This window comes from Schistocerca cancellata, chromosome 1, assembly GCF_023864275.1.
Source record: "Schistocerca cancellata isolate TAMUIC-IGC-003103 chromosome 1, iqSchCanc2.1, whole genome shotgun sequence".
Taxonomy (NCBI): Eukaryota; Metazoa; Arthropoda; class Insecta; order Orthoptera; family Acrididae; genus Schistocerca; species Schistocerca cancellata.
The window spans coordinates 308,963,954-308,986,992 of NC_064626.1; the positions used below are offsets into that span (position 1 = coordinate 308,963,954).

At 45.7% G+C, this 23,039-nt stretch overlaps 1 protein-coding gene across 1 annotated transcript in view; it reads left to right on the forward strand.

Moving 5' to 3' along the window:
- Positions 1–23,039, forward strand: part of LOC126173147 (serine proteinase stubble) — a 538,296-nt gene that overhangs the window by 468,408 nt on the left and 46,849 nt on the right. Inside the window, exon 6 of the mRNA XM_049920937.1 lies at positions 21,784–21,869. Within this exon, the coding sequence (XP_049776894.1) occupies positions 21,784–21,869 (86 nt within the window). The remainder of the gene's footprint in view (positions 1–21,783; positions 21,870–23,039) is intronic.

Sequence of the window (23,039 nt, forward strand, 5' to 3'; positions counted from 1 at the left end):
AAACCCCACCACCTTATGGCGCAAGTCGAGGAATCTGCAGCCCACACGGTCGCAGAACCGTCTCAGCCTCTGATTCAGACCCTCCACTCGGCTCTGTACCAAAGGTCCGCAGTCAGTCCTGTCGACGATGCTGCAGATGGTGAACTCCGCCTTCATCCCGCTAGCGAGACTGGCAGTCTTCACCAAATCAGATAGCCGCTGGAAGCCAGAGAGGATTTCCTCCGATCCATAGCGACACACATCATTGGTGCCGACATGAGCGACCACCTGCAGATGGGTGTACCCTGTACCCTTCACGGCATCCGGAAGGATCCATTCCACATCTGGAATGACTCCCCCCGGTATGCACAGGGAGTGCACATTGGTTTTCTTCCCCTCTCTTGCTGCCATATCCCTAAGGGGCCCCATTACGCGCCTGACGTTGGAGCTCCCAACTACCAGTAAGCCCATCCTCTGCGACCGCCCGGATCTTGCAGACTGAGGGGCAACCTCTGGAACAGGACATGCAGCCATGTCCGACCGAAGATCAGTATCAGCCTGAGACAGAGCCTGAAACTGGTTCGTCAGACAAACTGGAGAGGCTTTCCGTTCAGCCCTCCGGAATGTCTTTCGCCCCCTGCCACACCTCGAGACGACCTCCCACTCTACCACATGTGAGGGATCAGCCTCAATGTGGGCAGTATCCCGGGCAGCCACAGTCGTAGTCCGATCGGGGGATGCGCGGGACGAGCTGGCCGTCCCCGACAAACCCCCATCCGACCCCCACAGCGATGCCCATTGGCCACAGCCTCAAGCTGTGTGACCGAAGCCAACACTGCCTGGAGCTGGGAGCGAAGGGATGCCAACTCAGCCTGCATCCGAACACAGCAGTTGCAGTCCCTATCCATGCTAAAAACTGTTGTGCAAAGAACGTCTGAACTAATATACAGAGAGCACAAACAATTCGACACCAAATTTAAACGTTTATTAAAATACAAGATTGCCTAATAGATGCAGTAATGCTGCTACTTACGCACTGCTGACACACTGCTCGGCGGCGGAAGGAAACTACGCGATTTTACACTATTCAGGTACTAAAACGCGATGCTACACTCTCAAATACTATAATACGCCAGAAATTTATGAATTAAACAATGCAAGTAGCAAAAACACGCAAAGGAATTAAGAATTAAACTATGTAACAAATAAGTGAGCTAAGAGTATACGACTTGCTGCTGCAGCTGCTTATCCAATGGCGGCAGGGAGTACACAGCAGGGCGTCTGGCTCGAAGCTGACCTTGAAACAGCCGTTTTTTAACAGTTCGTGGTTTCGCTGTGGTGTTGCCTTCCGCTCGAATTGATGCTGCAGACTCAGTACGATGCACCACAGCTGTACTCGAAAAACTACGGTCTTCTCTCTCGGTAGTGCTACGTGGCCGTCCGGATCCCGGTCTTCTTGTGACCGTACATTCTCATACATAACAAAAACAATATTGTTTCCACGATTAAATAGCAAACTGTGAATAATGAAACAAGTTACAAGGTAACTTCACAAGATGGATTCTGATTTTAAAATATTGCTACGAAATCTCCCTTCATCAGTCACGAAAACTTAAAAGATATAATTTTTGTTGGTCCTCAAATTCAGAGTTGATGAAGAATCACGAATTTGAGAATATAATGAATGTGAGGAAAAAAGATGCATGAGCAGCCTTCAGATCTTTAACTCAAAAATTTTCTATGGAATATTAAACATCTAAGTTACAAGACCATTGTCTAAATCACTTTGGAAAATTTAGAGAAGTCAGATTGTACCGTGAGAATAAATGTCCCCTTCATTCAGTCACATATTGTTTACTCCCTTGAAAATCTGAGACATTGTAGGGAAGAGCGAGGAGGTTTCCATCAGGACATTCAAAAGCTGGAGAAGGCGTACCAGAGAAGCTGGAATGAAAGTACGATAGTCGATTATTATTGAATGTTGAAGAGAAACAGTAATTATGCAGGTTCTGCAAGGAAATCAAAAACGAGAGAGTTTGAAACTAAATGTAATTGGGTACTTACGCATAATACTGCTAACAAAAATGTTTGAAGTGTTACAAGTACATGTCCAAAAAGTAAAACAAAAATTATAAAAATATACATCTTAACTGAAATTTTATTTTAAAAATTATAGTTCATAGCCCTTAAATCTTTAAAATGTGAGATCTAATTCTGAGAAAAATGAAAGTATTTTAGAAATCAACTCTACAAAATGCTTCTAGTACACCTGTTTTTGAGAAATCGTCCGAAATATTTAAAAAAATTAAAGCCTGCATTGTCTTCGCTTCTTGAATTCGCCGACGGTAACCGCAAGATAAATTATCCTTCTGTACAAGTCCAAATTTCTCATTGTTTTCCGTCGTCGTGCACAGAGACAGAGGAAGAGATACGTACAAGAGATTATGTTCGAGTGTCTGATGTCCATCTGTTTCTGACATTTGTTAATCTTCATTCCTTGCACATCTAACATCCGCTTCTGCATTACAAGAAGGGAGAAACGGAAAGTACAGAAAAGGCTGGGAGGAAAATGGAATGGATTGATATCTAATGTCTTAAGTCGTCAGCAAATAGCTTTCATGGTACTGTAAGCAGTTGTGCAGGGCAAAATAGTGGAATACAGAGACTGGAATGTATCCAACAAATGACAGGGACAGAAGGTGTAAGGGCTACTCTAAGATGAATGGGTCCCTACACGAGAGGAAGCAGTGGTGCGTCACGTAGAACCAGGCAGAAGACTTATAAACCCAAGAGAGGGCAGAATGTCACTACACAGCATTATTTAGTTGCCCCTAATGATGTCGTTTTATGCAGCCCGCGTCAGGAACAGTACCCAGGCAGGCGACAGCCACGTAATCGATATAACTTTCCTCTCAGAGCTGTAGGCAACTGTTGGTAAACGGAATCAATCACATGAGAACTAGCCATGAGTTACACAGTATTTTTAATCTCAGATATACCCTACTTCTGCCATACTTATGCAAGTGTCTACAATCTTTCTTTGTGTATTTAACGGTGTAGTCATACAGGTTTGGGGTCTCTGTCAGTTTATCCCGTTTAGAGTACTTAATCTTTCGTAAATGATTGACACACAGTGCCTTGTAAAGTGTGTTTCACCATCAGGAACAACGAAATTAACATGAGCTATCAAAATAGGAAGCAAAGAAGTAAGAACTTCCCAGTGCATAACCCAATGAAAAGATTAATATGACACGCAGCATTAATGCGCTAAAGTAGCTTCAGAAACAAAATTTGTACGATAGGTCTAAGATATCTCGTATACTTCACTACTACAATGTTTGTCACATCTCCAGAGCGAACTGGCTAACACCATTGTTGTGTCATGTAGGGTTTCATGAAAGGACATCCGTAGGGGCAGCTGAATCACCCTACATATTGAGTGCTACAGCCTGTCAAAAGTGCTGCATGCTAGGGCAACGACGACGCCTGTCCTATATACCAGCTATGGACCTTGACTTTCTTCCTCTCTCTGTACACCAAAACTTCATTTTACGCACACACACACACACACACACACACACACACACACACACACACACCTCACTTCGGCAAATCCAAGTGCCGTAACACCCACATAAAGTTTCCTTCACAACCACAACCATCTCACAAGTGCCACATCAAGCTTCTAACGTTTCTCTTTCCATGGGAACATCCATCAAGTCATCTACTCTTACCAGCAACATTTAATCATTCATCTACGCTGCACAGTTCCTTATCATTATAAATCGCATCTTACATAAATCAGCTCATTTTATATAATGTAATACTATATATCTTACTGCGGAAAATAAAAAGATAGAGAAAAAAGAAATCGCTTCTAGGAGATTCTTGTGGGACTTCAAATGGAATTCAGAGAATAGACAGGAAACGTCCATCAGATGTTCAGTTTCACACAAGAACTGTACGACGTCCAGTTCTACATACATTTATGTCCTCCTCTCATTTTTTGTAGAAGGTTACCTATCTGTTTGTAGGTATACGTACCGGTTACCAGCATAGGAGAATCATGTTTTACAGTGCCTGGTCTCCATGTTGCTTGTAGTTTCCTGTTATGGAATTATTTGTGTTAGACGAATTTAGCCGCGTTAAAAAAGAAAGAAAGTAAGTCTCAATCAAACAACTGCACTGAGTCTCGCACATAAGCCTGACTACTTTTACTGTACGCTGATATGTAACATCGGTATTCCGACAAAGAAAACTGTGCAGTTGCATGTCCCGTGCATCGTTGGTTTGGAATGGTCTTTCCAGTGCAGATACCACCAACTATCTGACCGCACTAGCTTCTAGCATGCGAAGTCCTCTTCTGATGCACTGCACGTTCCGGGATACTTTTCAACACATCTGAGTCTTCAATTCCTACAGCCTAAAGTTTTGTTCGGCTGAAGCCGCACTTCAGGTTTCTGCCGCCAGAGCGCTCGAGAGCGCAGTGAGACAAAATGGCGACAGGAGCCGAGAAAGCGTATGTCGTGCTTGAAATGCACTCACATCAGTCAGTCATAACAGTGCAACGACACTTCAGGACGAAGTTCAGCAAAGATCCACCAACTGCTAACTCCATTCGGCGATGGTGCTCCACCGCACTTCCATCATAATGTTCGACATTTCTTAAACAGGAGATTGGAAAACCTATAGATCGGTCGTGGTGGAGATCATGTCATGGTCTCCACGCTGTCCCGACTTAACCCCATGCGATTTCTTTCTGTGGGGTTATGTGAAATATTCAGTGTTTAAATCTCCTCTACCAAGAAACGTGCCAGAACTGCGAGCTCGCATCAACGATGCTTTCGAACTCATTGATGGGGACATGCTGCGCCGAGTGTGGGAGGAACTTGATTATCGGCTTGATGTCTGCCGAATCACTAAAGGGGCACATATCGAACATTTGTGAATGCCTAAAAAAACTTTTTGAGTTTTTGTATGTGTGTGCAAAGCATTGTGAAAATATCTCAAATAATAAAGTTATTGTAGAGCTGTGAAATCGCTTCAATCATTTGTAATAACCCTGTATTTCTCTACGTAGTCGCCGCTCCAACTTCGAGTGTTGTGGTAGTGTTGTATCAACTTTCCTATATACTTGTCATAGAAAGCAGCCGCCTGTGCTTTCGGCCAGTAATCTGAACTGGTCTGCAGCTCATTGTCTGTGGAAAAATTTTGTCTTCATAGCCAGTGGTTCTTATGAGCAGATATGAGACTCAGGGGGAGCCAATTACGGACTGTATTGTGGGTGATCAAACACTTCTCATCGGAAACGCCACAGGAGCGTCTTCATTACCCATTCAGTGTGCAGCCGAGAATTGGCATGAAGAAGGAACTGCTTGACAATTGTGTTATGTGGGCTGCATGACACAGGCGAAATCTCTAACCAGGCTCTCATACTTGGCGGGAGACACTATTCCCTACGCAGCTTTACGTGCTCACTGTTCACTTAAAATTGAAAAGAGCGACGCGACACGATCGACGGGAATACTGGAGACACTGCCCAATACATTTGTGCAAAACTTTACCGGATTTTCCCCGAGGTTTCAATTTCGCGACCGGTCGGAACTTACTTTCTGGACAATCCTCGTATACTTAAACTAACTTACGCTAAGGACAACACACCCACCCAAACCCAAGGGAGGACTCGAACCTCCGACGGGGGGAACCGCGCGAACCGTGGCAAGGCGCCGTAGAACTTACGGCTACCCCGCGCTGTCTCACATGGGCAGAGGCTGTTTACACAAAGCAAAGCAGTCTAGCGATCTCTCGTCACAATCTTTAAAAATTAATCGGAATGATAGAGAAGAGGAGTGAGAATACTCAGCATGTACTATGCAGTCGCATAAGCGACGGTACTGCAAGTTTGCTATGAAACGATCTTGCAATACGACGTTGAAAGAACTTAAAGATTTAGTTGACAATGAAAAAGCCAGAACTTACAACTATTGCTAGACAAGATTCGTTGTTCTGCAGATCTGAAAGTGCTTCGTGCTAAGTTTGCAGGCTTGGAGCACGATCGAACTGAACGAAGAGTATGGTGACTTTATACCGTATTACTGAAAAGTACTTTGATCAAGTGAAGGGGCATTCCTGGAATGATTTTTCGATTTAAAACTCGCTATTGATGAATTAGTGAAGAAAAAAGGGATGCAGGAACGAAAATTACAACATCCGGAATGAATTGCAGACCTCGTATTTTAAGTGGACTCGCCGCGCGGGATTAGCCGAGCGGTCTAACGCGCTGCAGTCATGGACTGTGCGGCTGGTCCCGGCGGAGGTTCGAGTCCTCCCTCGGGCAAGGGGGTGTGTGTTTGTCCTTAGGATAATTTAGGTTAAGTAGTGTGTAAGCATGGGACTGATGACCTTAGCAGTTAAGTCCCATAAGATTTCAGGTACATTTGAACATTTTTTAAGTGGACTTGACTACACACTGCTCACAATAGAAAATTACAAGGAGAGAGACAACTTCTCTTTGATTTGTTGGGTATGGATTTAAAGAGAGATATTAGGAGGGAGACTTTCTGGCAAACACTGTCCAGTTCCCTAAGCTCATTGGTATTAAAGATAACGTAAGGTCTGAAAATTTCATTGTAGCATTCAAAGAATGACAAGTATAGTTTTCTAAACGTTTTGAGGGCACTGTCAGTCTTACACCTGTTTTCGAGTTGTTTTCGATACCGTTTGCCGTTTCAGTCGAAAGCGCCCGTGATGTAACTAACTGGTCTGCAAGGTAATTTAAGTTTCAAAGACAAACCCCCATTTAACGTTAACACTCTTCAGGAAGTCTACATTGCTTTCCTGAGGTAGAGTTTCCACGTCTCCACAATGAGATTGTAAAAGCGCTACAATATTTCGATCAACATGTGTATGTGAATGACTTGTTTTCGATTATGAAACTAAATAAATCACGATTACATGGGAACTTGAGTGCGAAAATCTTGGAAATTATCTGCGTCTGTTTAAATGCCGACAGTTAGTATCAGATAAAAATAATATATCTTCAGGGCGCGAAAAATAATTAACTATCGAAATTTTGTTTTGTTTTTGATCTACGTTGTTGAGAAACGTGAAATAGAAATGTAAGTATTACGCAGTGAAACTGCTTTTGGCATTTAAATGCGGCGCGTTCGCAGTTTCGCCCTCCTTTCGGTCTCACAGCGTGACGTGGCGGTGAGACAAACGTTCCAGCCAGGCTTAGCTCTTCGGCACTCGTGGCATAGCGCGACCCGCCGACCGAGTTCTTGGCCACCCCTGTGGCAAGGCGATCGATTTCCCCATCGCGGTTGACAACTCGGGGATGGTCGTCGGTGCACGTGAACATGCTGCTATGCGTCTCCCCCAACGTATCATACGGGTCCTCGATGGAATTTAAGTTGGAGCTCTCGTTCAGAGAGCTCTTCCATCTGCGCTTTTCGATGCGATCGCGCAATGTCATCCATAAAAATGAATTCAGAATCGAGTGCACCCCTGAAAATACGCAAGTGAGAAAGGCTTGCAGAGTCACAATAACGTTGGCGAGTGAGTGCATCGTGTTAAATATTTGGAGATCAACACGCCCATGTAACATTATGCCTCCCCATACCATAATATCCGAACTAGCAAAACGATCATGTTCGGCAATGTTCCTGGCTGCTTTACGTGTTCCTACCTCTCGCGTTGTTAGGGTGCATCCAGAATTTCTCAGACTGAATTTGCTCTCATCCGAGAAGAGCGTCCGACTCCAATCTTCGTTGGTCAAGTCAGTATGCTCTTGACACCATCGCAAGTTGTGCCGCCGGTGTGCAGATGTCAACGGAACACAACGAAGTGGTAGTGGGGCAAAGAGACCGCCCCCGTTTTGTCGCTGTGCTACTATGGAGTGTGACATTGGGTGCCTTGCAATCCTGTTAAATATGGTTGCAAATTGCACACGCTCTTAGACGTGGGTCCCTTCTTGCCTGTTGCACAAAGTAGCGGTCATCTGCTACTGTAGCTGTACAAGATTTCTCGAAAGCACAATAGCAAACAGCGAGCACGCAGCGGCAAAGCTAGATTTCTGCTTCTAGATAATTATTCAAGCTGTTAGATGTGGTAATGCGTAATGGTAAACAGTGGGGTGGGAACAGTAACTATTCCTATGAAATGATATGGCAAAACAACGATTTTAGAATGAAATATATATTCAAAACACAGAGTAAAATTTCGCGTGACCTTCACACATAACAATAGTCTGAACAATACTATGCTTACAAAGTGGATAATGAGTTAACAAGAAATGTACAAAGTTAACAGAGAATTTCTATAAAAATCAAACAGCTTAATCAATTACTATGCAACTCCATGACTCAGGGAAGTGAGGTGGCCTTTCTCTGAGGTCCGATGATGATAATGAAGTTTGGTGTGTGGAGCGCTCAACTGCGTAATCATCAGCGTCCGTACAAAGTCCCAATTTTTTCACGAACCAGTCTAGTCACTGTCACGAATGATGATGATGAAATGACGAGGACAACATAAACACCGAGTCCCCGGGCAGAGAAAAATCCCCAACCCGACCGGGAATCGAACCCGGGACCCCCTGATCCAGAGGAAGCAACTTTAGCCACTAGGCCACAGGTTACAGACACCTCTGAACCTCAAACTTCTTCTCTTCAAAAATAATGACATTATTCAAAATATATATTGCTTTCACCTTTCGATGCGTACACGATTTTCATCCTTGCTGTGCTTCCTTCATCTAACAGATACAATCACAATACGTAGCACTACTAAATAAGTCCATCAGCTACCACACTTCAACTAAGAATGTATCAGACTGCGCAGAGGCCGAGACTGTACCACGACAAGACCAAAGATTGTTTAATAATAACGTAATTTTCTCTCTCTCTGTCGTGCACATCGATCACATACAAAAATCAAGACGGCATGACCCTATTACAACTTGACATAAATCCCCTGGACTTCTTCCTGTAGGGACACTAGAAGGAGCACGTTTATCCTACTCCGCCGATACATGTAGAAGAATTGCTTGCGCTTGTTCATGCTTCTCTTGTATCTGTGGATGCAGCCACGTTGCGAAGAATCCAGAGTTGTATGATCCAGCGGGTCGCGCAATGTTTGGACGTGCTGGATGTCGCTTTGAGCATCTGATCTGAGGGCCACGCATTCGTTTGCAAACGTCATGCGGTCATTAATATGGAAATTATTATTGTCACTGGTTGCTAATGTTACATCTGAGAGGATGTACCGCACGTACTATAAATTACTAGTAGATGTTGAGTTATTTAACTATGTAGTCTTCTTTAGGATCTCGAAATTGATAATGCTTGTGTAGTTATTCTATGCTATGACAGGTCGTTTGTTTCAAATGTCTGTTTCTGACTTGTCTGACCATGTTTTTGTTATGTTCACCGTTACAAAACACTGTACTATGTAAATGACAGATAACTATGGATTAAGAAACGGTGTATACTGCAGTATTATATGGCAGAGTGAAATTGGTAAATAAAAACAAATAGGCCTCGACTCAGAATCAAACCCCAGAGCTCCTGCATTCTAATTCAAAACGCTATCCAGCTGCACAACACAGCTCCTATATGCTGACAGAGATAGTTACTGTGCATGGGATTATAGTGTTGCCACTTGCCGGTCTGTAACGTCCATTTACTACCGGAAATACGCACAGGACGAAATTTTGTGAGAGACATTTTGGTATTGCTAGTACGTGAGAAATCGCGCTGCGAAGTCCGAGTGCGCGAATTTTCTTCGCTCCGTATACATGGCGGTAGTACTGCGTACACAAGTTACAAAAGTACGCTTCGTTGGCAAAGCTGTCTTTTGTACTTAGGCGATTCATGTGAAAAGGTTTCCAGCGTGATTATGGCCGCACGACGTGAGATAATAGACTTTGAACACATGGGACATTCCTCTGGGAAAATCCTTGGGGAATTCAATATTCACAGATCCATAGTGTCAAGAGCGTGCGAATACCAAATATCAGGCATTAACCACGCACAACGCAGTGGGCGACGGCCTTCACTTCACAACCGAGAGCAGCGGCGTTATCGCAGAGTTGTCAGTGCTAACAGACAAGCAACACTGCTCGAAATAACCACCGAAATCAGTGTGGGACGTACGGCTGACGTATCAGCTAGAATAGTGTGGCGTAATCTGGCTATGGCAGCAGACGACCGTCGCGAGTGCCTTTGCTAACAGCACGACATTGCCTGTGCCGCGTCTCCTGGCCTTGGATCCCACACGAAAGGAAAACCCCGTGGCCCGTTCAAATGAGTCCCCATTTCAGTTTGTAGGAGCTGACGCTAGGAGTGTCGCGCATATCCCACGGAACCATGGGCTCAGGTCGTCAACAAGGCACTGTGAAAGCTGGTGGTGGTTCCACAACGGCGTGGGCTGTGTTTACATTGAATGGACTGGGTCCTCTGGTCCATTGACTGAAAATGGTTTTGTTCTGCCACGTGGAAACCATTTGCTGCCATTCATGGGCTTAGTGTTCCCAAACAATGGTGGAATTTTTGTGGATGAAAATACTCCATGTTACCGAGCCAGAGTTGTTCGCGATTGGTTTGAAGAACATTCGGGACAATTAGAGCTACAGATTTAGCCATTCAGATCGACCATTATGAATCCCTTGATGCAATAATTTACCAACAGCCGTATGTTTTGTAGAAATTTATTTTATAAACTTCTTATGTGCTACAAGTTTTGGCATGACATTGATGCCATATTCAGGCCCCGATACAACGAGTAGAACAAATGATGTACTATTATAAGAAACATAAAACACACATTAACAATTGACAGGTATCATGTTAACTACGTAAGTGGCTAAAGAAGACATATTTTATATCATTAAAAGTACATATAACATTAGGGCAAATATGCTTCTGCCTGTGTCATGCTGTTGTTAATACACTCCTGGAAATGGAAAAAAGAACACATTGACACCGGTGTGTCAGACCCACCATACTTGCTCCGGACACTGCGAGAGGGCTGTACAAGCAATGATCACACGCACGGCACAGCGGACACACCAGGAACCGCGGTGTTGGCCGTCGAATGGCGCTAGCTGCGCAGCATTTGTGCACCGCCGCCGTCAGTGTCAGCCAGTTTGCCGTGGCATACGGAGCTCCATCGCAGTCTTTAACACTGGTAGCATGCCGCGACAGCGTAGACATGAACCGTATGTGCAGTTGACGGACTTTGAGCGAGGGCGTATAGTGGGCATGCGGGAGGCCGGGTGGACGTACCGCCGAATTGCTCAACACGTGGGGCGTGAGGTCTCCACAGTACATCGATGTTGTCGCCAGTGGTCGGCGGAAGGTGCACGTGCCCGTCGACCTGGGACCGGACCGCAGCGACGCACGGATGCACACCAAGACCGTTGGATCCTACGCATTGCCGTAGGGGACCGCACCGCCACTTCCCAGCAAATTAGGGACACTGTTGCTCCTGGGGTATCGGCGAGGACCATGCGCAACCGTCTCCATGAAGCTGGGCTACGGTCCCGCACACCGTTAGGCCGTCTTCCGCTCACGCCCCAACATCGTGCAGCCCGCCTCCAGTGGTGTCGCGACAGGCGTGAATGGAGGGACGAATGGAGACGTGTCGTCTTCAGCGATGAGAGTCGCTTCTGCCTTGGTGCCAATGATGGTCGTATGCGTGTTTGGCGCCGTGCAGGTGAGCGCCACAATCAGGACTGCATATGACCGAGGCACACAGGGCCAACACCCGGCATCATGGTGTGGGGAGCGATCTCCTACACTGGCCGTACACCACTGGTGATCGTCGAGGGGACACTGAATAGTGCACGGTACATCCAAACCGTCATCGAACCCATCGTTCTAGCATTCCTAGACCGGCAAGGTAACTTGCTGTTCCAACAGGACAATGCACGTCCGCATGTATCCCGTGCCACCCAACGTGCTCTAGAAGGTGTAAGTCAACTACCCTGGCCAGCAAGATGTCCGGATCTGTCCCCCATTGAGCATGTTTGGGACTGGATGAAGCGTCGTCTCACGCGGTCTGCACGTCCAGCACGAACGCTGGTCCAACTGAGGCGCCAGGTGGAAATGGCATGGCAAGCCGTTCCACAGGACTACATCCAGCATCTCTACGATCGTCTCCATGAGAGAATAGCAGCCTGCATTGCTGCGAAAGGTGGATATACACTGTACTAGTGCCGACATTGTGCATGCTCTGTTGCCTGTGTCTATGTGCCTGTGGTTCTGTCAGTGTGATCATGTGATGTATCTGACCACAGGAATGTGTCAATAAAGTTTCCCCTTCCTGGGACAATGAATTCACGGTGTTCTTATTTCAATTTCCAGGAGTGTAGTTTTCACTGATTTACTCGAATATAGCATGATAGATGAACATATGTATACGCTATTATTCATAAATCCGTACGACACAGTTGTAATAGGTCACGCAACACATCAAATGCACTGCATACAATCATCTGTCCAGTGAAGAATGCTTCTTTTTTAAATTTTTAATTTTTTATGTCACATTTTCTTGTATTTTAATTTATTTTATTATTTATTTATATTAGTCAATTATTTAAAAAATATTCTTCACTGGACATACGATTGTATGCAGTACATTTGATGCGTTGCATGGCCTATTACAACTGTGTGGTACGGATTTATGAAAATTAGCGTATACATATGTTCATCTATCATGCTATATTCGAGTAAAAGAGTGCAAACTGTTAACAACAGCATGACACAGGCAGAAGCATATTTGCCCTAATGTTAAGCCAGCTGGAGTGGCCAAGCGGTTCTAGGCGCTTCAGTCTGGAACTGCGCTACCACTGCGGTCGCGGGTTCGAATCCTACCTCGGTCATGGATGTGTGTGATGTTCTTAGGTTAATTAGGTTTAAGTAGTTCTAAGTTCTAGGGGACTGATGACCTCAGAAGTTAAGTCCCATAGTGCTCAGACCCATTTGAACCATTTTGAACCCTAATATTACATATAGATTTAATGATACACAATATGTCTTTTTGAGCCACTTACATAGTTACCATGATACCTTTCAATTGTTAATGTATGTTCTATATTTTTTATAATAGTACATTTGTTCTACTCATTGTACAGGGGCCCGAAGATGGCATCAATGTAATGCCGAAACTGGTAGCACATAAGCTACATCTACATCTACATCTACATTTATACTCCGCAAGCCACCCAACGGTGTGTGGCGGAGGGCTCTTTACGTGACACTGTCATTACTTCCCTGTCCTCTTCCAGTCGCGTATGGTTCGCGGGAAGAACGACTGTCTGAAAGCCTCCGTGCGCGCTCTAATCTCTCTAATTTTACATTCGTGATCTCCTCGGGAGATATAAGTAGGGGGAAGCAATATATTCGATACCTCATCCAGAAACGTACCCTCTCGAAAACTGGACAGCAAGCTACACCGCGATGCAGAGCGCCTCTCTTGCAGAGTCTGCCACTTGAGTTTGCTAAACATCTCCGTAACGCTATCACGCTTACCAAATAACCCTGTGACGAAACGCGCCGCTCTTCTTTGGATCTTCTCTATCTCCTCGGTCAACCCGATCTGGTACGGATCCCACACTGATGAGCAATACTCAAGTATAGGTCGAACGAGTGTTTTGTAAGCCACCTCCTTTGTTGATGGACTACATTTTCTAAGGACTCTCCCAATGAATCTCAACCTGGTACCCGCCTTACCAACAATTAATTTTATATGATCGTTCCACTTCAAATCGTTCCGCGGTCGTTTATAAAATAAATTTCTGTAATACATTCGGCTGTTGGTAAATTATTGCATCAAGAATTACATGCCAGCCCTTGTCCCACCACGGTCCATAATGGATCAACGAAGATTATGAATCCCAATCAACATTTATGGGACATAATCGAGAGGTCAGATCGTGCTCAAAATGATGCACCAGTAAAACTTTAGCAACTGTGGACGACTATAGCGGCAATGTTGCTCCGTATTTTTGCAAGGAACTTACAAGTATTTGTCGGGTCCATGCATGCTCCTTTGAGTTGGTTCCCTAGAACTTAGAACTAGTTAAACCTAACTAACCTAAGGACATCACACACATCCGTGCCCGAGGCAGGATTCGAACCTGCGACCGTAGCAGTCGCGCGGTTCCTAACTGAAGCGCCTAGAACCGCTCGGCCACCAGATCGTTGCCCGCACTTCAGTGTAGACGTCGAAGGTAACTGATCTCTACACTGTTCAAAATATATTTTGGTGCATTGAGAACCTGCTCATCAGCACGTGATGTCCCTGAATATTTGATTTTTACTGAGAGCAGTACCGCCTTTACACACAACGTTTTCCCCGCACACGCAGTTCTCCTGCTTCCCGTGGAGCTGGTAGCGGAGGCACGGGGAGGAGAAATGCGCCCAGTGAGAGCCCTAGTCGCAGCGGACACATCCGGCTGCTCGCGATGCGGCTCAGGCGCCACGTTCCGCAGCGCGGGTACAGGTTCCGCGAGACGCGCTGTCCTGGGCAGAAGAGCGCGCGGCGCGGGCTTCGATCGCCGGCAGCGCGTGTCGTTATGCGCTCCGCCGCCCCCTACAGCGGGCAGTTTTAATTCCCACTTCCGTATCGGCCCGTCCCATCGCAAGGCGCTAGACCGTGGCAGTCGCGGCACACATTCCATTTCGGTTATACCGCCGCTGTGCGCAAGGCCGGCTCGTTGTCTCACTTTCCTCCTCTTTCTTTACTTTCTCTCTGTTCCAGAGTTGTCAAACTACCATAGACTACCGTAAGTATGCGTGGTTTTCCTAAATACACTACTGGCCATTAAAATTGCTACACCAAGAAGAAATGCTGATGACAAACGGCTATTCATTGGACAAATATATTATACTAGAACTGGCATGTGATTACATTTTCACGCAATTTGGGTGCATAGATCCTGAGAAATCAGTAACCCAGAACAACCACCTCTGGCCGTAATAACGGCCTTGATACGTCTGGGCATTGAGTCAAACAGAGCTTGGATGGCGTGTACAGGTACAGCTGCCCATGCAGCTTCAACACGATACCACAGTTCCTCAAGAGTATTGTGACGAGCCAGTTGCTCGGCCACCATTGACCAGACGTTTTCAATTGGTGAGAGATCTGGAGAATGTGCTGGCCAGGGCAGCAGTCGAACATCATCTGTATCCAAAAAGGCCCGTACAGGACCTGCAACATGCGGTCGTGCATTACCCTGCTGAAATGTAGGGTTCGCAGGGACCGAATGAAGAGTAGAGCCACGGGTCGTAACACATCTGAAATGTAACGTCCACTGTTCAAAGTGCCGTCAATGCGAACAAGAGATGACCGAGACGTGTAACCAATGGCAGCCCATTCCATCAAGCCGGGTGATACGCCAGTATGGCGATGACGAATATACGCTTCCAATGTGCGTTCACCGCGATGTCGCCAAACACGGATGCGACCATCATGATGCTGTAAACAGAACCTGGATTCATCCGAAAAAATGACGTTTTGCCATTCGTGCACCCGGGTTTGTCGTTGAGTACACCATCGCAGGCGCTCATGTCTGTGATGCAGCTTCAAGGGTAACCTCAGCGATGGTTTCCGAGTTGATAGTCCATGTTGCTGAAAACGTCGTCGAACTGTTCGTGCAGATGGTTGTTGTCTTGCAAACGACCCCATCTGTTGACTCAGGGATCGAGACGTGGCTGCACGATCCGTTACAGCCATGTGGATAAGATGCCTGTCATCTCGACGAGGCCGTTGGGATCGAGCAAGGCGTTCCGCATTACCCTCCTGAACCCACCGAGTCCATATTCCGCTAACAGTCATTTGATCTGGACGAACGCGAGCAGCAATGTCGCGATACGATAAACCACAGTTGCGATAGGCTACAATCCGACCTTTATCAAAGTCGGAAACGTGATGGTACGCATTTCTCCTCCTTACACGAGGCATCACAACAACGTTTCACCAGGCAACGCTGGTCAACTGCTGTCTGTGTATGATAAATCGGTTGGAAACTTTCCTCATGTCAGCACGTTGTAGGTGTCGCCACCGCCGCCAAGCTTATGTGAATGCTCTGAAAAGCTAATCATTTGCATATCACAACATCTTCCGTCGGTTAAATTTCGCGTCTGTATCACGTCATCTTCGTGGTGTAGCAATTTTAATGGCCAGTAGTGTAGTTTTGGTCAGTTGAGGTCGTACCCGTGTTGCCTGTACGTTAAGTATGTTCCATACCACTCGGCTGGTTCCTCATTAAGATCGCTTCCCTTGCATATGCGATCAGTATCTCACTATATCGCCCTAAAAACTGTCTAGAAACTGAGTGACGATATACAGGGTGTTCCCGCAAGAGCGTACATAAATTTAACAGGACATAGAGGTCGCTTCACTGAACAACCTGGGATCGAAGAAGCCAGCTTAAGGAGAGAATAGGAATAAAATCACATTACTGCGTACCTTTTTATTTGCATTAGTTAACTGCAAATACTCTCACTGACAGTACCATTTGTACTGTATCTTAAGAAACACCCGAAACTGACGGCCATCAACCTCAACGCAAGCATGACATGGGCGAACAAGATTCTGAGGCACTCTGGCAAATACCCCTGGTGTGTTTCGAATCACATCACAGACAGCTACAATTCTGGCAACTAATTCCATTTCCGTATCCACAGGGTCTCATACACAAGTGACTGTAGATATACGCATAGAAAATAACCAAGGGGATTCAGGCCGTGGAATAGGACTTCCCCGTCTGAAGAGCACTGAGTGACGAATGGGTGTCCGCAGCTCGTGGTCGTGCGGTAGCGTTCTCGCTTCCCGCGCCCGGGTTCCCGGGGCCGGCCGCGGTGGTCTAGCGGTTCTAGGCGCTCAGTCCGGAACCGCGTGACTGCTACGGTCGCAGGTTCGAATCCTGCCTAGGGCATGGATGTGTGTGATGTCCTTAGATTAGTTAAGTTTAAGTAGTTCTAAGTTCTAGGGGACTGATGACCTCAGATGTTGAGTCCCATAGTACTCAGAGCAATTTGAATTTTGTCCCTGATAGAATATGTGCCCAGACGTCTCGGAGGCCAACTTGGTCCCAATGCCAGTGTCGACGATACCAAGGACCAGTTACAACTGTTATGGGCCAGGTTGCCTGAGGGGAGGATACAACGACCTTAGAGCTTCCCTCCCAAACGAATCAGTACAGCGTTCTCGCTTCCCACGGCGGGGTCAGGGATTTTCTCTGCCTCGTGATGACTGGGTGTTGTGTGATGTCCTTAGGTTAGTTAGGTTTAAGTAGTTCTAAGTTCTAGGGGACTGATGACCATAGATGTTAAGTCCCATAGTGCTCAGAGCCATTTTTGAATCAGTACAACCATCCAGGACAGAGGGGGTGCAATGTCATACTGATATTTGGGTTCATCGCTCTAAGTGCTTTTTAAATACGACTCGATTTTGTAATCATTGAAATAACATGACATATTCACTCAACACGCGAAGTTCATTTCGTTGTCTTCTCCCTTCTGAGTGCTTCAGGTTTTTTTGTAGGTAATGTAGATTTCATCATGGTTGGGATCATTTTCTAACTTTATTGTTACAGCATTGGCCGGTAGCATTAATAAAATATACGAACGTAGTTTCTAAAAAATAAACCTATAAAATATGTATATGTGTTTAAAATTATGTAAGTAGGCTATTGTACGTTGAAGACATTAAGAAAATATTATTGTATTTTTCAAAACGCAGTGAATTTACGGCAGTATCTACGAAAACAGAGCAACGTAGGTGAAGAATGTTGGAGGGAGAGGTTTGGAAAGTTATGGAATGGACGGAGGAGGCTCTCAATCCAAGCATTTGGAAAGAGAGGAAGGGGAGAGGGGGTAGGAGGCTGCAAAGAGGAGCGCTGACATGGAGAGGAAGGAGAGTGTTTGTTAAAGCTGGGAAGTTGGGTGGATCTCAGGGCAGATGTCGTGATCAAGTAACGGGAGATGGTTTCGTTCGGGCAGGATGTGAAGAGTATGTACACTATGTGATCAAAAGTCTCCGCAAATTTCCAAAAACATACGTTTTTCATATACTGTGCTGCCACCTACTGCCAGGTACTCCATATCAGAGATCTCAGTAGTCACTAGACATCGCGAGAGAGCAGAATGTGGCGCTCCGCAGAAGTCACGGTCTTCGAACGCGGTCAGGTGATTGGGTGTCACTTGTGTCATACGTCTATACGCGAGATTTCCACACGCCTAAACGTCCCTAGGGCCACGGTTTCCGATGTGATAGTGAAGTGGAAACGTGAAGGGACACGTACAGGACAAAAGCGTACAGGCCGACCTCGTCTTTTGAGAGGCAGAGACCGCCGACAGTTGAAGAGGGTCGTAGTGTGTAATAGGCAGACATCTATCCAGACCATCACACAGGAATTCGAATCTACATCAGGATCCACTGCAAGTACTGTGAAAGTAAGGGGGGAGGTGAGAAAACTTGGATTTCATGGTCGAGCGGCTGTTCATAAGCCACACATCACGCCGGTAAATGCCAAACGGCGCCTCGCTTGGTTTAAGGAGCGTAAACATTGGACGACTGAACAGTGGAAAAACGTTGTGTGGAGTGACGAATCACGGTACACAGTGTGGCGATCCGATGGCAGGGTGTGAGTATGGCGAGTGCCCGGTGAACATCATCTGCCAGCGTGTGTAGTGCCAACCGTAAAATTCGGAGGCGGTGGTGTTATGGTGTGGTCGTGTTTTTCATGGAGGGGGCTTGCACCCCGTGTTGTTTTGCCTGGCACTATCACAACACAGGCCTACATTGATGTTTTAAGCAACTTCTTGCTTCCCACTGTTGAAGAGCAATTCGGGAACGGCGATTGTATCTTTCAACACGGTCGAGCACCTGTTCATAATGCACGACCTGTGGCGGTGTGGTTATACGACAATAAAATCCCTGTAATGAACTGGCCTACACAGAGTCATGACCTAAATCCTATAGAACACCTTTGGGATGTTTTGGAACACCGACATCGTGCCAGGCCTCACCCACCGACATCAATACCTCTCCTCAGTGTAGCACTCCGTGAAGAAAGGGCTGCCATTCCCCAAGAAACCTTCCAGCACCTGATTGAACGTATGCCTGCGAGAGTGGAAGCTGTCTTCAAAACTAAGAGTGGGTCAACACCATACTGAATTCCAGCATTACCGATGGAGAGCGCCACGAACTTGTAAGTCATTTGCCGGCCGCTGTGGCCGAGGTGTTCTAGGCGCTTCAGACTGGAAACCGCGCGACCGCTACGGCCGCAAGTTCGAATCCTGCCTCGGGCATGGATGTGTGACTGAAGCGACTAGAACCGCTCGGTCTATCAGGGACAGATTTGGGAATCTTTCTGAGCGTGGGAGTACTTCAACATCATGCAGATACTTCATAGAGACACCTTCCATATCTGAAAGAGCATTGTCCTGCTGAAAAATGGCACCACTATACTGTCGCATGAGAGAAAACACATGAGGAAGCAGGACGTCCGTGACGTACCATGGGGCCATCGCAGTCCCCTCAATGACTACCAGCCACGAGTTGCCCTTATCCTCGATACCTCCCCACATCATGACGCCAACAGTAACCCTGCTGTGCCTCTCCGAAACAGCGGAAGAATGGCTCGTCTCCCAAGGGCACCGCCGGCCGTCGTGGCCGAGCGGTTCTAGGCGCTTCAGTCCGGAACAGCGCGACTGCTACGGTCGCAGGTTAGAATCTTGCCTCGGGCATGGATGTGTGTGATGTCAATAGGTTAGTTAGGTTTAAGTAGTTCTAAGTTCTAGGGGACTGATGACCTCAGATGTTAAGTCCCATAGTGTTCAGAGCCATTTGAACCATTTGAACCCAAGGTCGCCACCATACTCGCCGACCATAGTAATCGGGCGTAGCACAGACCGATCTGAACATATGGAGACACCATTTATCAGCAGGACATGCTGATCGGTCACGGAAGCAATCTAAACATAGCCGTCTGTGTTGTGCCATTAACGACAGCATGCGAAGGACGGTAGTTCCCTAGTCCGGCTGCGCCAGTCTCCGACCAGTGGTGGGATGTTTTCTTTAGACATTCCTTGAGAAGGACGTATGATTTCCAGTCTGCAAGTAATACAATTCAATTTCACAGGAAAAATACGTAACAATTTTATGTCATTTATTTTACGATAAATCTCGTAACTCAAGAGTAGTAGTTTCCAATAGCAGCAGAGTAATTACATCCTGTATTTCATTACCAGATTTGTTTGGAGGGCAAGGGCACCGGTTCAATTACCTGGAAAAAGTTCGGAGATATTTTCGATTTTTCCTGCTTTCAGAAATATTTTTCGTTACAATGGCCACCAAATAATACGTCGGAAGCTCCGGAACAGTGTCTATATTATTTAAAATAATGACTGTAGTGCTGAGGCTAGGTCACATCTTACATAATAAGTTAATAATTATTTAATAAATCTCTTTTCAATTATCTTAATATTAGTAAACTTTTGCAAAATTGGGCATTTTAAAACAAATGAAAACATTGTGAAGTATATCTATGTACATGTTCTTTAATATGTTTCCTTAATTGTGACCGTCTGTTAAATTTATGTCGTTCAGGTTATCCTATTTTTTCTACTTAAATGTCGCAAATTATTTTCAAACATCTTCTTCTAGGAACTGAACTATCAATATCATGTGATAAAATTCAGCCGTTTTTTTTCTGGTAAAGGAGATAAGATCTGAAGGTGGTTGTCAAAAGAAATCATGAGGAAATGTATAGTTGCTATATAAAAAGGAGAGTAATTAATTCCATAGAGTAATAAGTGGTCACAGAAGTCTTTGCAGACCCAATATTAGCATATAGGAGTTTTTTCCTTGGTATCCGTGGGACGGTGCAAGAGAACGCCGAGGCAGCGAAGGAGGCTTGGTGAGGGACTTGTCACGGTCACTCAGCCGACTTCGTCCCTCGTCTTAGCTACAATGCATCAGAGCTGCATCTTGTTTTCGTCCTTGGAATGGTGTAGTACACTGGCTGACATAGGAAATGAAGCAGCCATAAGACATGTGTCAGTACGCACCATTGGTCGGAGATTATTCAGGGCGTCAAGGTGTGGGGAGCCATCGGGTATGATTTCAGGTCACGGCTGCTGGCGACTGAGGAAGTTCTGATGGCTCAACGGAATGTCGCGGACATCCTGCGTCTTTATGTGTTTCTTCTTAAGCTATAGTGGCGTGGCGATGTGTTTCTACATGAAAATACTCGTCCTAACATGGCACGTGCCTCCATGAACTGTCTGCATGATGTTGAGGCGCTCCCGTCGCAACCACCGAGGTCCCAAGATCTGCCCCGTTTGGGACCAGTTAGGACGTCAACTCCGTCCCAGTGCCACGGGGTGCAACGTCACACTAACAAAGAGGACTCATACTACCACGTTCCTTGAAAATATGATTCGATTTTGTAATCACATAACATCAAACAACCTCTCAACCCATGAAGCTTCTTTCCTCTTCCTCCTCCGCTTCTTCTGTGATCGAGCGGTTCTAGGCGCTTCAGTCCGGAACCACGCGGCTGCTACGGTCGCAGGTTCGAATCCTGCCTCGGGCATGGATTCGTGTGATGTCCTCAGGTTAGTTAGGTTTAGGTAGTTCTAAGTCTAGGGGGCTGATGACCTCAGATGTTAAGTCCCATAGAGCTTAGAGCCATTTGAACCATTTCATCCTCCGCTTCTTGGCGCTTCACTCTCTTTGCCAGGCAGTGTGATAATGCTACGCGACCCGTGACCACGTGTTGACCGTATGTTTCAGAGTGCGGCGTGCCCCCGCTGTTCCCGCGGCCCGAGATGCGCATCGTGGGCGGAAAGAACGCGCCTTTCGGCGGCTGGCCGTGGCAGGTAAGCTAAGCTCTCTTCAGCCGTTTCCTGTAGTTCCAGATTTTGTCGAGTGTGTTTACAGGGGCAATGATGTTGCCACTTGCATCGTGTTTTGAAAAGGAAATGTAGGAAAGGAAAGGGAAGGGAAAGGGAAGGGTGGACGGGAAATTGTGACGGCTAGCCACGTCATCACGAGTGACGTTTGTTCTATCTGACATGTTCAACAAAACAGACACTATTCAGATTTATACATTTCGGAATTATCTTAATCCGTTTTTACCGTTGAATTAACAGCGCCTTCGCAACTGCACCATTCTCAGACATTGATTATAGTCTATTGCTCGCTTCAGAAAAGTGAGAGGAAGCACATGAACTGTTTATCTGCGAAAATTATACTTCTACAAAACATCTTTGTCTGCTTGGAGAATAGCCTTAAACTATTGTACAACGGCTTGCTGAAAAGTATTGCCGTCGATTTTTTGTATGAACACTCTTATACATTTTTGAGGGTGTTTTTGTTCTGTCGTTGCAACTATAAAAATGCGCGATTTTTATCACCAGACGCGTTTCGCTTTATTGACGTACAGTGGTCTGTAATTAAGTTATTTACATTTTTATTCGCTTTAAGATCGAAAAACAGTTCGTAAGTTGATTTGTACTTACTGTTGTTTTCGCTTCTTTTCTTGCTTGCACACAGTATGCTGTGAAAAACATAAGAAATGTGTAGTTCTGCAGAACAATTAGTCATTATACCAAAATAGTCAGTGTCTGACGCAGGAAAATATCAACGATGTGCTAGCAGACTGCATTTCCCGGTGTTTGTGAGAAACAAGCGAAAATCACTGTAACTGTAAATCAACATGCTCTTAATGAACTGTTTTTCGATCTTAAAGGAAATCAAAATGTAAATAACTTAATTACAGACCACTGAGGATGCTTTATCTCAATAAATCGAAACGCGTCTGGTGAAAAAAATCACGCATTTCTGTAGTTGCAACGACAGAACAAAAATACCTTCAAGAATTGTAAAGAAACTACTGACATTATGGTCACACAAATGAAGAATTTTATACATTTTTAAATAAAACGAAGGTTATTAACATTCTCGTGTCTCAATCCGCGCCACGTGGTTAAATGCCCACGAGCTTTCGGCAGACATCTCCTCTGCCACCAAGTGGTTGACTGTTGTAT